Source organism: Sprattus sprattus (genome assembly GCF_963457725.1).
Source record: "Sprattus sprattus genome assembly, chromosome: 13".
In the NCBI taxonomy this organism is placed as follows: Eukaryota; Metazoa; Chordata; class Actinopteri; order Clupeiformes; family Clupeidae; genus Sprattus; species Sprattus sprattus.
In genome coordinates, this window is record NC_137911.1 from 6,875,555 (window position 1) to 6,888,216 (window position 12,662).

The 12,662-nt window shown below is 40.1% G+C and overlaps 1 protein-coding gene across 1 annotated transcript; it reads right to left on the minus strand.

The window, feature by feature from the left end:
- Positions 1 to 3,039: 3,039 nt before the first annotated feature.
- Positions 3,040 to 11,681, minus strand: acyp1 (acylphosphatase 1, erythrocyte (common) type). The gene is made up of 2 exons (XM_080849632.1): positions 11,547 to 11,681; positions 3,040 to 3,476 (listed from the first exon to the last, which is right to left on the minus strand). The coding sequence occupies exons 1-2, from the start codon at positions 11,622 to 11,624 to the stop codon at positions 3,261 to 3,263; spliced, it is 294 nt and encodes a 97-aa protein (XP_080705758.1). The 5' UTR covers positions 11,625 to 11,681; the 3' UTR covers positions 3,040 to 3,260.
- Between the last annotated feature and the right edge of the window lie 981 nt (positions 11,682 to 12,662).

The window sequence follows — 12,662 nt, forward strand, 5'->3', positions numbered from 1 at the left end:
AGAAAATGCAAAAGAGACTGTTGACTGATACACTGAGAAATCTTTATCAGAAATTCCTTGCAGAGCATCCTAATCTTCGTCTGTCTTTCTCGCTCTTCTGCACATTCCGACCTTACTGGGTAGTTCACCCTACACTTGCCGACCGCGACACATGCTTGTGTAAGATCCATGACAACCTGGAATTCATGGCCCGAAAGCTATACCAGCAACATGTTATTCACACATCAGATTTGGAGAGCTTAACAACATCAATTGCCTGTCATACCACCAACAAAAGTTGCATGTATGGAAAATGTGAGAACTGCTGCAACAAAAGCTGTCCAGTGACATCCCACTATGCTGGTACTCATTCCATCACTTACCTGCAGTGGGTGACGGTTGACAGAGAACATCGAAACGAACCTGGAGTGACATCAAAAGTTACTCTCAAGAAAGAGATGGAATGCTCTCAAGAGCAACTGCTGGCACAGTTCAACAGTTCGCTGTGGAAATTCAGGCGTCACCTGTTCAACCTACGACAACAGTACGCTTTTTCAAGGGCCCTGAAAGTGAATCTTCCCTCCGATGAATGTGTCATTCACGTTGATTTTGCAGAGAATTATAGCTGCAAATATAGCTGAGGTACAGGCAGTTCATTTTGGTGCATCCCACCAACAGGCTGTTCTGCACACAGGTGTGTGCTATGTGGGGAGTGAGACTCCTTTTTCTTTTTGCAGTGTGTCAGCCTCTAGGTTGAAAGGGCCATCTGCCATCTGGCAACACCTGGATCCAATCTTGAAGGATGTCAGAGAGAGATGGCCAGGTGTCAAAGTTGTCCATTTTTTGAGTGATGGACCCTGCACGCAATATAGGCAACGTGGACATTTTTTCCTCTTTTCCACCAAGATATTCAACATGGGCTTTACAAGGGGAAGTTGGAATTTTTTCGAAGCCAGCCATGGCAAAGGGGTCCCTGATGGCGTGGGTGGCTCACTAAAAAGAAGGGCTGATAGGCTTGTCAGCCAAGGAGTGGACATCCCCACAGCATCCTCCCTCTACCGAGCACTGTGTGAGGGTGAATCTAAGGTTGCTTTGTTTTACATTGAGGAACAGGCTGTGGAGGATGCTACAACTGCAATGCCAGCTAATCTCCTGTCCATACCTGCAACATTGATGATTCACCTGCAAAAAACTAATGCTAGTAACTGAAAAAATACAAACGAGAAATGAAAAGTGGAAACATTTCTCCAAACAAGCATGGGAAAATATTGCCGTGATTGTTTCTGGTAACACACGTTCTGGTGGCCTCACGGTCTTCCTCCAGGTAATTCCGCCATTGCAGTGAGTTACAAGCCGCTATGGAATATGCGCTCCTCGCTCTTAAAGGCATAATATGCAGGATTCCCTTGGAGCTCCCCCTAAAGGTTTTTACTAGTATTAACGTTTACTCCAGTGTCGTAAAAACACATTCACTTGTATACCGGTGAGTGGAATCAGTGAAGACGTGATCAGAAAACAGTGAATATGTCAACCGAGGTAAGAATATTCAAAGATTTTACAGAAATATGACTGCAGAGTTTTATTCATTGTGATATCGGAGATGAATGCTAATTCAACCAAAAGAATGACAACATTTAGTTTAGAAGAAATACCGATCGTGTTTTGAGCCTACAATGTTTTCTAAGTGTTTGAATGTGGAGTCGCCTACGTGCGATCTAATACAATATTGTAACACCAAAATTCTACAAATTCAGAATTTACATTAGAAAGTGTAATGACATTGGAACGTGTAATTTATTATAAGCTAGCCAGAAAGCAGGTCGAACTACTTCCGCCCGAGCGGCGGGCATCGCCAAGAAAGTTACATAGCGTAGTAATTTGAGTACAGACCCCCGATGGCAGTGAAGGAGGCGGAAATCGCCCTATTAAAAGTCATTGTAGCGACACAATTTTTTTCAAGCTATTATTTTAAGGTACAACTGTTACATACGGTAACTTTAAAGGGCATGTGAGATGACGTTCTGATTGGTTTATTGCATATTACGCCCAAACCACACCTATGGCTGAGTAACCTCCTTTGGACCAACCCATTTGACATTTGCGCTGGGCGCAAGTGTTTTTTCCGCCGTTATAATAGCAAATGCGCCATAGAGCCGCCCACACAGACACAGCTACTTGCGTTTGGCGCTGTCCTACTTACGTTTCTGATCGTTAAAATAGGGCCCGTTGTCTTGTGTGTCTTTGTGTGGTTAGTGTAGATGACTCACGGATTTGAATGGAATTCAATCGCTGATCTTATGGATGTCAGTCATGGTAACTTGACTGGTATGCAGGACCTGAACACTATTTTCTATACTACTATACTATAAAACATATTAACTCTTGTCTCACTAGGAGCAGCACTCTTTTCCTTCTAGTATAAGCGCCACCTGACCAACTGGCTTCACATAACACTGGTGTGGGGACGTTTAATGGCCAAGTATATTTACACATACAGGAAATGAACTTGGTGTGGTTGGTGCATAGGACATAAAACATATAAACATATTAACTCTTGTCTCACTAGGAGCAGCACTCTTCCCCCCCCCCCCCCCCCCCCCGCCTCTAGTATAAGCGCCACCTGACCAACTGGCTTCACATGACACTGGTGTGGGGACGTCTTAACTGAGATCTGCTTCAGGCTGCAAAAAGGAAGAACAGAAGGCTTCTACTCTGAAAAAGATGTGAAGTGATTTATAGGTTATCTGTTATCATTATTGGGGCCTTTAAAAAAGTAACTCAAACTCCAGTGTGTAGCCTATTTCTGGAGCAGTGGAATTGTTGTCGGTTCTTAAGCGCTTTTTAAATATACCAAAACTGTCACTGGAATGGACAGGACTAGGAAGATCATTCCACCAGCGAGGTACCACGAACTAAAAGTCTTTAGTCTTATAGTTTGTTCATTCACAGGATAGCTGTTTTGATCAATGCGGGCAACTGTGATGGTCAGTCCATGGATTCATTTACATACATTTGCACACAGACACACACAAGTAGAAAATCAACTTGGATGTGATTTCACTTGAACTACTTGAAACTGTCTGAGATATTTAAACAGTATGCATGAACTCAGATTTAACTTCATGAAATGTATTAAAACACATTTCCCAGTAAAGTATTTTATTAAATATGTGCTATCTAGGTTCATCAGAGCTGACAGTGGTTTACTTCAACATAAAACAATTTCATTTAATTGCCAGATAATGTTGATATAAATAATGATGGTAAGGATGGTTATCCATTTAACGAATAACTTTAAAATCTTTGTGATCCAATGCATCGATCGTCTTCTCGTTCTGGAACTCAGCTTTGACGATGTGTGATCGAGGGCTTCCTGTGGTCCTCAGCCATTCCTGCATCTGCTTAACTTTGTCAGCTGGTCCTTGAAGCTGCCCTTGCACTGTACCAGCCTGAGTGTTCTGCACCCAGCCAACCAAGCCCAATTGTGTCCCTTCTTTCTGAAAACCAAGGATGAGATGGATACATCATCTTAAAGAAAACAAGATAAACTATTTTTTTTTCAGACTTCAACTTGCGTTACAGGATGTTTTATACATTACGTATTTAACTGAGGAGAGTGTAACAAAGACGTTGACATATACTAACATATAGGACAAATAGTCATACTTGTGCAAAGCACAACTCTTACAGACCACACCTCTTGTGCTTTCCCATTTCAAGGCACAATTTCATATTGAACTCAATATTACTACTTTGTACTACTTTGTGGGGGACTGTCAGATGAGTTATCTGATCCCCAGGAGGTAACTCACTGCAATTTGAAAACCATTATTAGCCACCATAACACCTGGGTGTCCCAGGCCGACATGAAGGGTCCACTGTCAACTAGGGCTGTCAACGAATATTCGAAGTTCGAATATTCGTTCGAATGGTATCAAAAAACGCGAATTCGAACGTGAAAATTAATATTCGAATGTGCAAAAACACTCCCGCGGTACAAGCGCCTCTATCTGCTTTGTGAATGAGCCTCTGTCTGTTCGCGATGTCCCTCATGTAATGTTTAGTACTGAACTTATCAGGACTCTTATTGTGAAATGATGTGTGAACCGGAAACTAGTGTAACGTAGGCCTACCTGAGTGAGAGTGGAAGACGGTTGATTTATTAAAGACTCCTGAACTTGCAGTATATGTGTAATACTTTCTATGATAAAGTACAAGTCAATACATGGTGTCAGAAGTGGGATAATATTCGAATGTGAAAAAACACTCCCGCGGTACAAGCGCCTATCTGCTTTGTGAATGAGCCTCTGTCTGTTCGCGATGTCCCTCGTTTTAAAGTAAGGAAGCAGTGCTGCTTGCGATGATCGTTCTTATAGCCTAATGTTTGTTTTTTCATTGAGAATAACCCAGCAGTTTAGCCACGGTTGCACTACATTACAAAATCATATAGCCTACGTTCATCATTTTTGTTCCTGGCGATTTCAATTGGTTGTCTGTGCAAGACAACAGACATTTATTCTTTCTTATTCACAACTGTTCTGAGCTGGACTTACACAGGCTATGCCATTCAATAAGCATCCGAAGTAGAGCAGGGGAGCTAGTAGTCTGGTTGGTGAAAGCTGCTGTAACGCAATGTTCTCGGCAAAGTCCGAGACAGCTTTTTTTCGCATTATTGACGTATTGACGGCAACTGCGTAAAATAGGTAACCAGATATTCGAATAGTTCGAATTCGTGATTTTTTTCCAAACGAACATTCGAATGTCATTTTTGAGCAATTTTGACAGCCCTACTGTCAACCCATTTCCTCTTTGGTTCACGGATAAACCACTGTGATGGAGGGAACATTCCACCTAGAGGAAACTCGGGTAGCCTCTCTCATTGTCATCCAGAAAAAATAATAACAAAGAGCAGCCTTTATGCTCTCAGTCCTGCACTGCCCAGGCCAATAACACAACCTGCAACCTCGGCACTCAATCTGGGTATAGGTATAATTTGTTTTGGAATACTCTCCGTTTAGGTTACCCTCTGACCGTTTGCAACTGCTTATCTGCCTTTGGTAAAATAATCATGTTGGTTTTTGTGGGGATAGTGATAACAGTGTCAATAACAATTGTAGAGTGTCATGTCCAGCAGTTTCACTCCTAACTCCAAAACCAGACATCTACTCAGATCTGCATTCATGAGTAGATGTCATAATATCAGCCGAAAAGAAAAAAGTAATCTAGTTGGCAATGCCCCAAAGTATTTGGCATTACCACAGTTTTATAATCACCAAACTTATGTAAGGGAATGGAGAACCCATGTCATCATAAGTCATTTAGGCCCATTTTAGCTAAATGTCTACACAGTTGACTCATGTTCCAACACAAATCCAAAAACAAATGGTTTGATTACATCATGGCTATGACAGTATTAGCCTTGCCAATATTATCTTGGCATGAAGAACATGGTTCCCATTGTGGTCCCACTGCAAGCCTGTCAGAAGATTATTTTCATGGTACTAGGTCGCCAGGGGATCCATTTAGGATTCAACTCAAATATTTGGCATCCAAAGAACAACAGAACAAACGCTCAAGAAATGTATTTCACTGTGAGTGGGCATAAGGTAGTGTTTGTGCGCAAGCAGGGGGTCTCAAGTACTTTAGCTTGAAATGCACTACCACTACCTAACTGAAATGTTAGTTGCAGTGGCACCACTGAAACAATGAAGCAACAGTGAATAAACTGCAGCTTATATACATTGGTTATATACACTACCGTTCAAAAGTTTGGGGTCACTTAGAAATGTCCTTATTTTTCAAAGAAAAGCACTGTTTTTTTTCAAAGAAGATGACATTAAATTAGTCAGAAATGCACTCTATACATTGTTAATGTGGCAAATGACTATTCTAGGTGGAAATATCTGGTTTTTAACAAAATATTTAGGTGTATAGAGGCCCATTTCCAGCAACTATCACTCCGGTGTTCTAATGGTACATTGTGTTTGCTAATCGCCTTAGAAGACTCATTGATGACTAGAAAACCCTTGAAAACCCTTGTGCAATTATGTTAGCACAGCTGAAAACTGTTTTGCTGGTGAGAGAAGCTATAAAACTGGCCTTCAATTGAGCTAGTTGAGTATCTGAAGCATCACATTTGTGGGTTCGGTTATACTCTCAAAAATGGCTTAAAAAAGATAACTTTCATGTGAAACTCACCAGTCTATTCCTGTTAGGGATGCACGATAATATCGGCAAGACATCGGTATCGGCAGATATCGGCTTCAAAACGTAATTATCGGGATCTGCAGATATGAAACATTTCTGCCGATATACCTGGCTGATAAGGTGACGTGTAAATTATGCGCACGCGAAGCAAATGTTTATGAGCTTCGGCTGTGTGGCAGTAGCCTACTTCACAGTATCAGAGGATGATGACAAAATGCCTATTTGTCAGAAAACTTTTCAGGAGAAGGAGGAGGAGATGCAGCTTGGCCATAACGTAGGTTGCATACATAGATCAGACCACCCGCTTGCCACGGTTTACAACATTACCTGTCACGCTAATAGACGTTAATAAGTTACGGAGTTAGCTAGACAACACTAGCTTGTTAGCTTGCATGCTACATGACACCAGAGAAGTTGATGATACCTCATTTCACAGGATGTGAAACGTTATATCACAAGCCCACGCTATCTGTACATGGCTCACTTTTGTATTTATGGAATTTATACAGCTAACTTGGCAATAACGTTACATAGATTAGTCTAGAAATCCTAGAAGGGACGTTATTAAACTGTAAGTCAGTTAACCAAGGTTAGCTTGCAAAGTTAGCCAAGCATGCTACGTGACACCAGAGAAGTTGATGATGCCTCATTTGAAGCGATGTGAAACGTTATGTCACGAGCCCACGCTATCTGTACATGGCTTACTTTTCCATATATGGAATTTATACAGCTAACTTGGCAATAACGTTACATAGATAAGACTAGTCTAGAAATCCTAGAAGGGACGTTATTAAACTGTAAGTCAGTTAACCAACGTTAGCTTTCCAAGTAAGCCAAGCTGCATTTCCAGAGTGTAGTTGTTCAAGTTCAAAGAGGTACTGTTCAAGTATGAAAATTGTGACGTGAAAATATAAATAAATCTGCCATATTTGAAACCATTTCAGTTTCATGAATGTCTATTTCTAAAATGATACAAATCAAGTCTGTAATGTCCTGTATTTACAGCAATACCCTAGCATTAACAGATTCATTCTAGTACAGGAGAGACTTTTCCATAATTAAAAAGCTGAGGTGTATATATCGGTATCGGCATCGGCAATCGGCCAAAATGAGCTTGAAAATATCGGGATATCGGCTAAAATTCAATATCGTGCATCCCTAATTCCTGTTCTTAGAAATGAAGGCTATTCCATGTGAGAAATTGCGAAGAAACTGAACTTTTCCTACAACGGTGTGTACTACTCTCTTCAGAGAACAGCAGAAACAGGCTCTAACCAGAGTAGAAAGAGAAGTGGGAGGCCCTGGTGCATAACTCAGCAAGACGACAAGTATATTGGAGTGTCTAGTTTAAAAAAAAGACGCCTCACATGTCCTCAACTGGCAGCTTTTTAAATGGTACCCGCAAAACGCCAGTGTCACCTTCTACAGTGGAGAGGCGACTGGGATGCTGGCCTTATTGGCAGAGTGGCAAAGAAAAAGTTATATCTGAGACTGGCCAATAAAAAGAAAAGATTGATATGGGCAAAAAAAACACAGACATTGGACAGAGGGAGATTGGAAAAAGGTGTTCTGGACGAATTTAAAGTTTGAGGTGTTTGAATCACACAGATGAACATTTGGGAGACGCAGAACAGGTGAAAAGATGCTGTAAGAGTGCCTGACGCCATCTGTCAAGCATGGTGGAGGTAATATGATGGTCTGTGGCTGCTTTGGTGCCGTTAAAGTGGGAGATTTGTACAAGGTAAAAGGGATTTTAAATAGGGAAGGCTATCACTCCATTTTGCAACGCCATGCCATATCCTGTGGACAGCGCTTGATTGGAGCCAATTTCCTCCTACAACAGGACAATGACCCAAAGCGCACCTCCAAATTATGCAAGAACTATATAGGGAAGAAGGCAGCTCGTATGCTGTCTGTTATGGAGTGGCCAGATCTCAACCCCATTGAGCTGTTGTGGGAGCAGCTTGGCCGTATGGTACGCAACAAGTGCCCATCAAGCCAATCCAACTTGTGGGAGGTGCTTCAGGAAGCGTGGGGTGAAATTTCTACAGAATACCTCAACAAATTAACAGCTAGAATGCCAAAGGTCTCCAATGCTGTTATTGCTGCAAATTGAGCCTTTTTTGACGAAAGCCAAGTTTAAAGAACAAAATTAATATTTCAAATAAAAAACATTATTTCCAATCTTGTCAATGTCTTGACTATATTTTCTATTAATTTTGCAACTCATTTGATAAATGCAAGTGTGAGTTTTCATGGAAAACATGAAATTGTCTGGGTGACCCCGAACTTTTGAACGGTAGTGTATGCAGTGGCATTTCTACATTAGGGGCACATGGGGCACTGCCCCACCAGATCCAGATCACGCTGTGGTGCAGAAAGCTTACATCTGTGCTTTATAACAAAATATATCTTATTTGATTTAATATGCAAAGTAGCAATTCAATGTTAAATGTGTGTGTTAATAAACTCGACTCACAAGCATTATAGTGCTGTTTTGGAGTAATTTGATTCGTGTGTGTTTCTGTGTTAGTTTTCTTCTCTTTTGGAACCAGCCTCTTGTTTCAAGTTGCAGCCTGAAATAATCTCTGTTTATAAGACATCCTGTTTAACATTTATAACATTTAATATTTTTGTAGCTAAATAACATTTTAATACGAACTTTAATGTAATCCTGTAAACACTTCTCGCTCAGTATTCGTTCGTGGCTGTCAACGGTCGATCCTGCTGATTGGCGGCTCACTGGCATGTCACGCCTCCTGCAGTGGTATAGGCCTACTTCTTGATGCAAATGCCAGTTAAAGATCTATCCCCTACTGTATGGAGGACCAAACCTGCCATATTTACAAATGAATGAATAAATAAATAAATGTCCACATCCATGCATTTAGACAGAAATAAATGGATAAATGTATTAATTAATGCACAATTGTCAATCAATAGTTACTTATAATTTACATTTACGTATGTATTTATTTATTCATTCATATATTTATTCATACATTCATTAATTAATTCATTCATTCATTCATTCATTTATTCATTCATTCATTCATTTATTTATTCATTCATTCATTCATTCATTCATTCATTCATTCATTCATTTATTTATTCATTCATTCGTTGTTCCCAATATGATAATGAGAGGAGGCCAGTAGGCGTGGAAACTGACGTGGAAACTGACGTTCAGACCTTTTGCGATCAATCCATTGCCTTGATGATACTGATTTAATGGCTTTGTATCAGATCGCCATGTTATTACTCTCAGGTTGTGCGTATGCATACCATGGGATACTCAGGAGTAGGCTTCCCATTCACAAAATTCTACAAAGATTTAAATATAAAAAGTTATTAATGGCCTTTTGGGACGTTTTGTTCAACATTGATGTATTGTGTTGAGCTCCTGGCAAATAGGTGGCGTTTGCTATCGCTAGTAGCTAGGAGGATAGCTCAGACTGCAATTTTTCAAACAGTAACATTAGCATTTTGACGGTAACATTAACATTTTGATTTTAACATTAACACATTTGTTGGAGAGACTAGTTATGTACTTCTGATGGTAATAATACTAGTTGCCATGAACCACAACTGTTAGGGGATGTTCTCTCAACAAGATAGTTAGTCATCATAACTAGCGATAGATAGCTAGCTAACTGCAAGCAGCTTAATTTATTTTGGAGCAGACATATGTGTATTTTGCGATATATTGAGTTGGGAGTGGTGTCTCCCACACTGTTTAATCCACAACTGGCAACTTTCCTCCTATGTTTTGGGCTTTGGAAATGCGAACAAAAACGATGTGTCCCTCTAATAATCTCTCAGGGTACCTTGTGTAAGATCTACAAGTCCCGTAGGCACTCTGGGGACGGCCCAGTGTTCCGAAAGGCCAATATTCCGAAATGTCAATATTGCGGGGGAAAAAAGTCCCACTGGCATACTTTAGAACTAGTTTAAGTGGCACAAAACATACACAGGTTTTAATTTGCGCAGCAGAGACGCCCATCGGGCTATCACGCAGATCACTTTTCCTAGACAATATTTGTAGCCTGACGATGTCATACTCATAATTCTAGTCAGACCAAAAATGTTGTGGGCGGAGTTCAGGCTGGTATCCAGGCTACAATATTTGTTAACTTAGCCTACTATGGTTTTGAATATGGGGTACCTTTCCTGTGAAGGAAATCACCGTTATTGTAAACAATGCACCTAGTGGGGCCGGCAAAGTGCTCAGTATCGTGCCAAATGCTCAAAATGATTGTATTTGGAGGATCATATTGTGCACCTGGCAACACTGAGAGGGCTGTCGATGACCTATGACAGTTCTCTCTAGTCAGAGCTCGCGCAAGAGGGTGGAACATAAGGGAGATACCCTTTCCAAAACTTGTAAGGGCTTAAAAACGAGTTTGTGAAAGACCCAGAAACACAAATATCCGATGACGCAAAATCCCGGACAATTTTGGAATCCCAAAAATGTTTAGGTCTCGGAATGTCCGGGTAAAAGAGGACGTTTGGTCACCCTAAAGCACAACCTGAGAGCAATATGTCTGATACAAAGCCATAGCATTAAATCAGTATCATCAAGGCTCTGGATTGATTGCAAAAGGTCTGAATGTCAGTTTCCACGTAAGTTTCCACGCCTACTGGCCTCCTCTCATTATCATATTGGGAACAACGAATGAATGAATAAATAAATAAATGAATGAATGAATGAATGAATAAATGAATGAATAAATAAATAAATAAATAAATGAATGAATGAATGAATGAATGAATAAATATATGAATGAATAAATAAATACACACGTAAATGTAAATTATAAGTAACTATTGATTGACAATTGTGCATTAATTAATACATATAACCATTTATTTCTGTCTAAATGCATGGATGTGGACATTTATTTATTTATTTATTCATTCATTTGTAAATATGGCAGGTTTGGTCCTCCATACTACTGATAAAATCGCCACTGTATATTTATAGGAGGAAAACAACGTTGACGTATCCTTCAACGCGTTCGGAATATGATTGCGATATGATGAAATAGGCCTAGCCTACTCGATGCAGGTTTGCCAAAAAAAAATAGGCTACATAAGGAACGGAGGCTCTGAGAGGACTTTTACGGCACAAACCACATGCGCACAACAGGAATTTCACTGGAGACCTTGGACGGATGGGAATTAATGTTATATATATAACACGGGCATTTCAAAAACAGTCTGGTAGGATTATAGCCTAATCATCACTGTGGCCAAAACACATTGTACAGGCTTGGACCAAACAGAGGTCTACACGTCAAATTAAAACTAAATACATTTGGTTCTCTCGCAATTTCAGGGGACAAAATAGATTAAGTTACCTGGGTATACTTTCGAAAAAACACCCCTTGAACTTTACCGTAGACTTCATAATCAACCGAGAGGAGGTCCTTAGCCATAGTGGAGGCCAACTACTCCTAATTCTCTGGCGAGAATTTCACCTGACGTTTAACCGCAGGTTCGAAGATCTTTCTAAAAGCATCATGTCTGTGGGTTACCGTGAGCAACGGTAGTTGTACTTCCGGTCAAATACAGGCGACTTTGTACCAACATAAAGGTCTACTAAAAATGTTACTCCAAAGTATTTGGTTACACCCATTAGGCTACTCGGCTGTGATATTATAAAACACACTCACATATACGTAGATTTACCTCTGGATAAAGTATATAACTTATTTCTACCAGGAGATAATACTTAACACAAAATATGTTGTTTGTTGGATAACTGTTTAGCTTTTGGTATTATGTAAACATATGCACAGCTTTGATTGTTAGTGCATGGTTACCCTCTGAAGTCCATTTTTTGGAACAACTATCTTCAGGGATTGCTGTTCAGTGTGTTGAATTAAACTGAACTTATCATAAAAAGCTGAAAGGGGATACACAGTCATTTCAAGGTCAATTTAAAGCAAAGTGCATTTGATCTGCTTACAGCAAGCATCTGAGTGGTTGGTTCTTACTGGCTACGGAGCGAATTCTTGATGTCATCAAGGCGTAAAGCTGCTTCACCCTGGCGTAGGTATTACCAGTAGATTTTTCTCCAGAAATTATGAGAGGTCAAGTTGAAACATATCAAAGAGGTGACTTTTGTTGCATGTAATGTCTTTGGTGACTGCTGGTGATATGTATGCTATCTTCATCTTTCCAATTCATGTATTTGCTCAACAAATCCATTTGGACCTTTAGTACAGTGCATTGCTATGTTAATCCTGTTTAATATTTATCAGCTTCCTTAATTATTTAAAGCATGAGTAAGAGGATTCCATTTCCAATGTGATTTTGCACATTAAGTGCCTTAGAATTGTAGCACTGTTGAATTACTCCTGTGTAATATAACACGTCAAATAACGTGATTGACCCGTAGATGGCAGTATAGTCACACAAGAACCATCACAATTGTAGCTACTGTTTGTTAGAATCTTTATTGTGGTACTGTG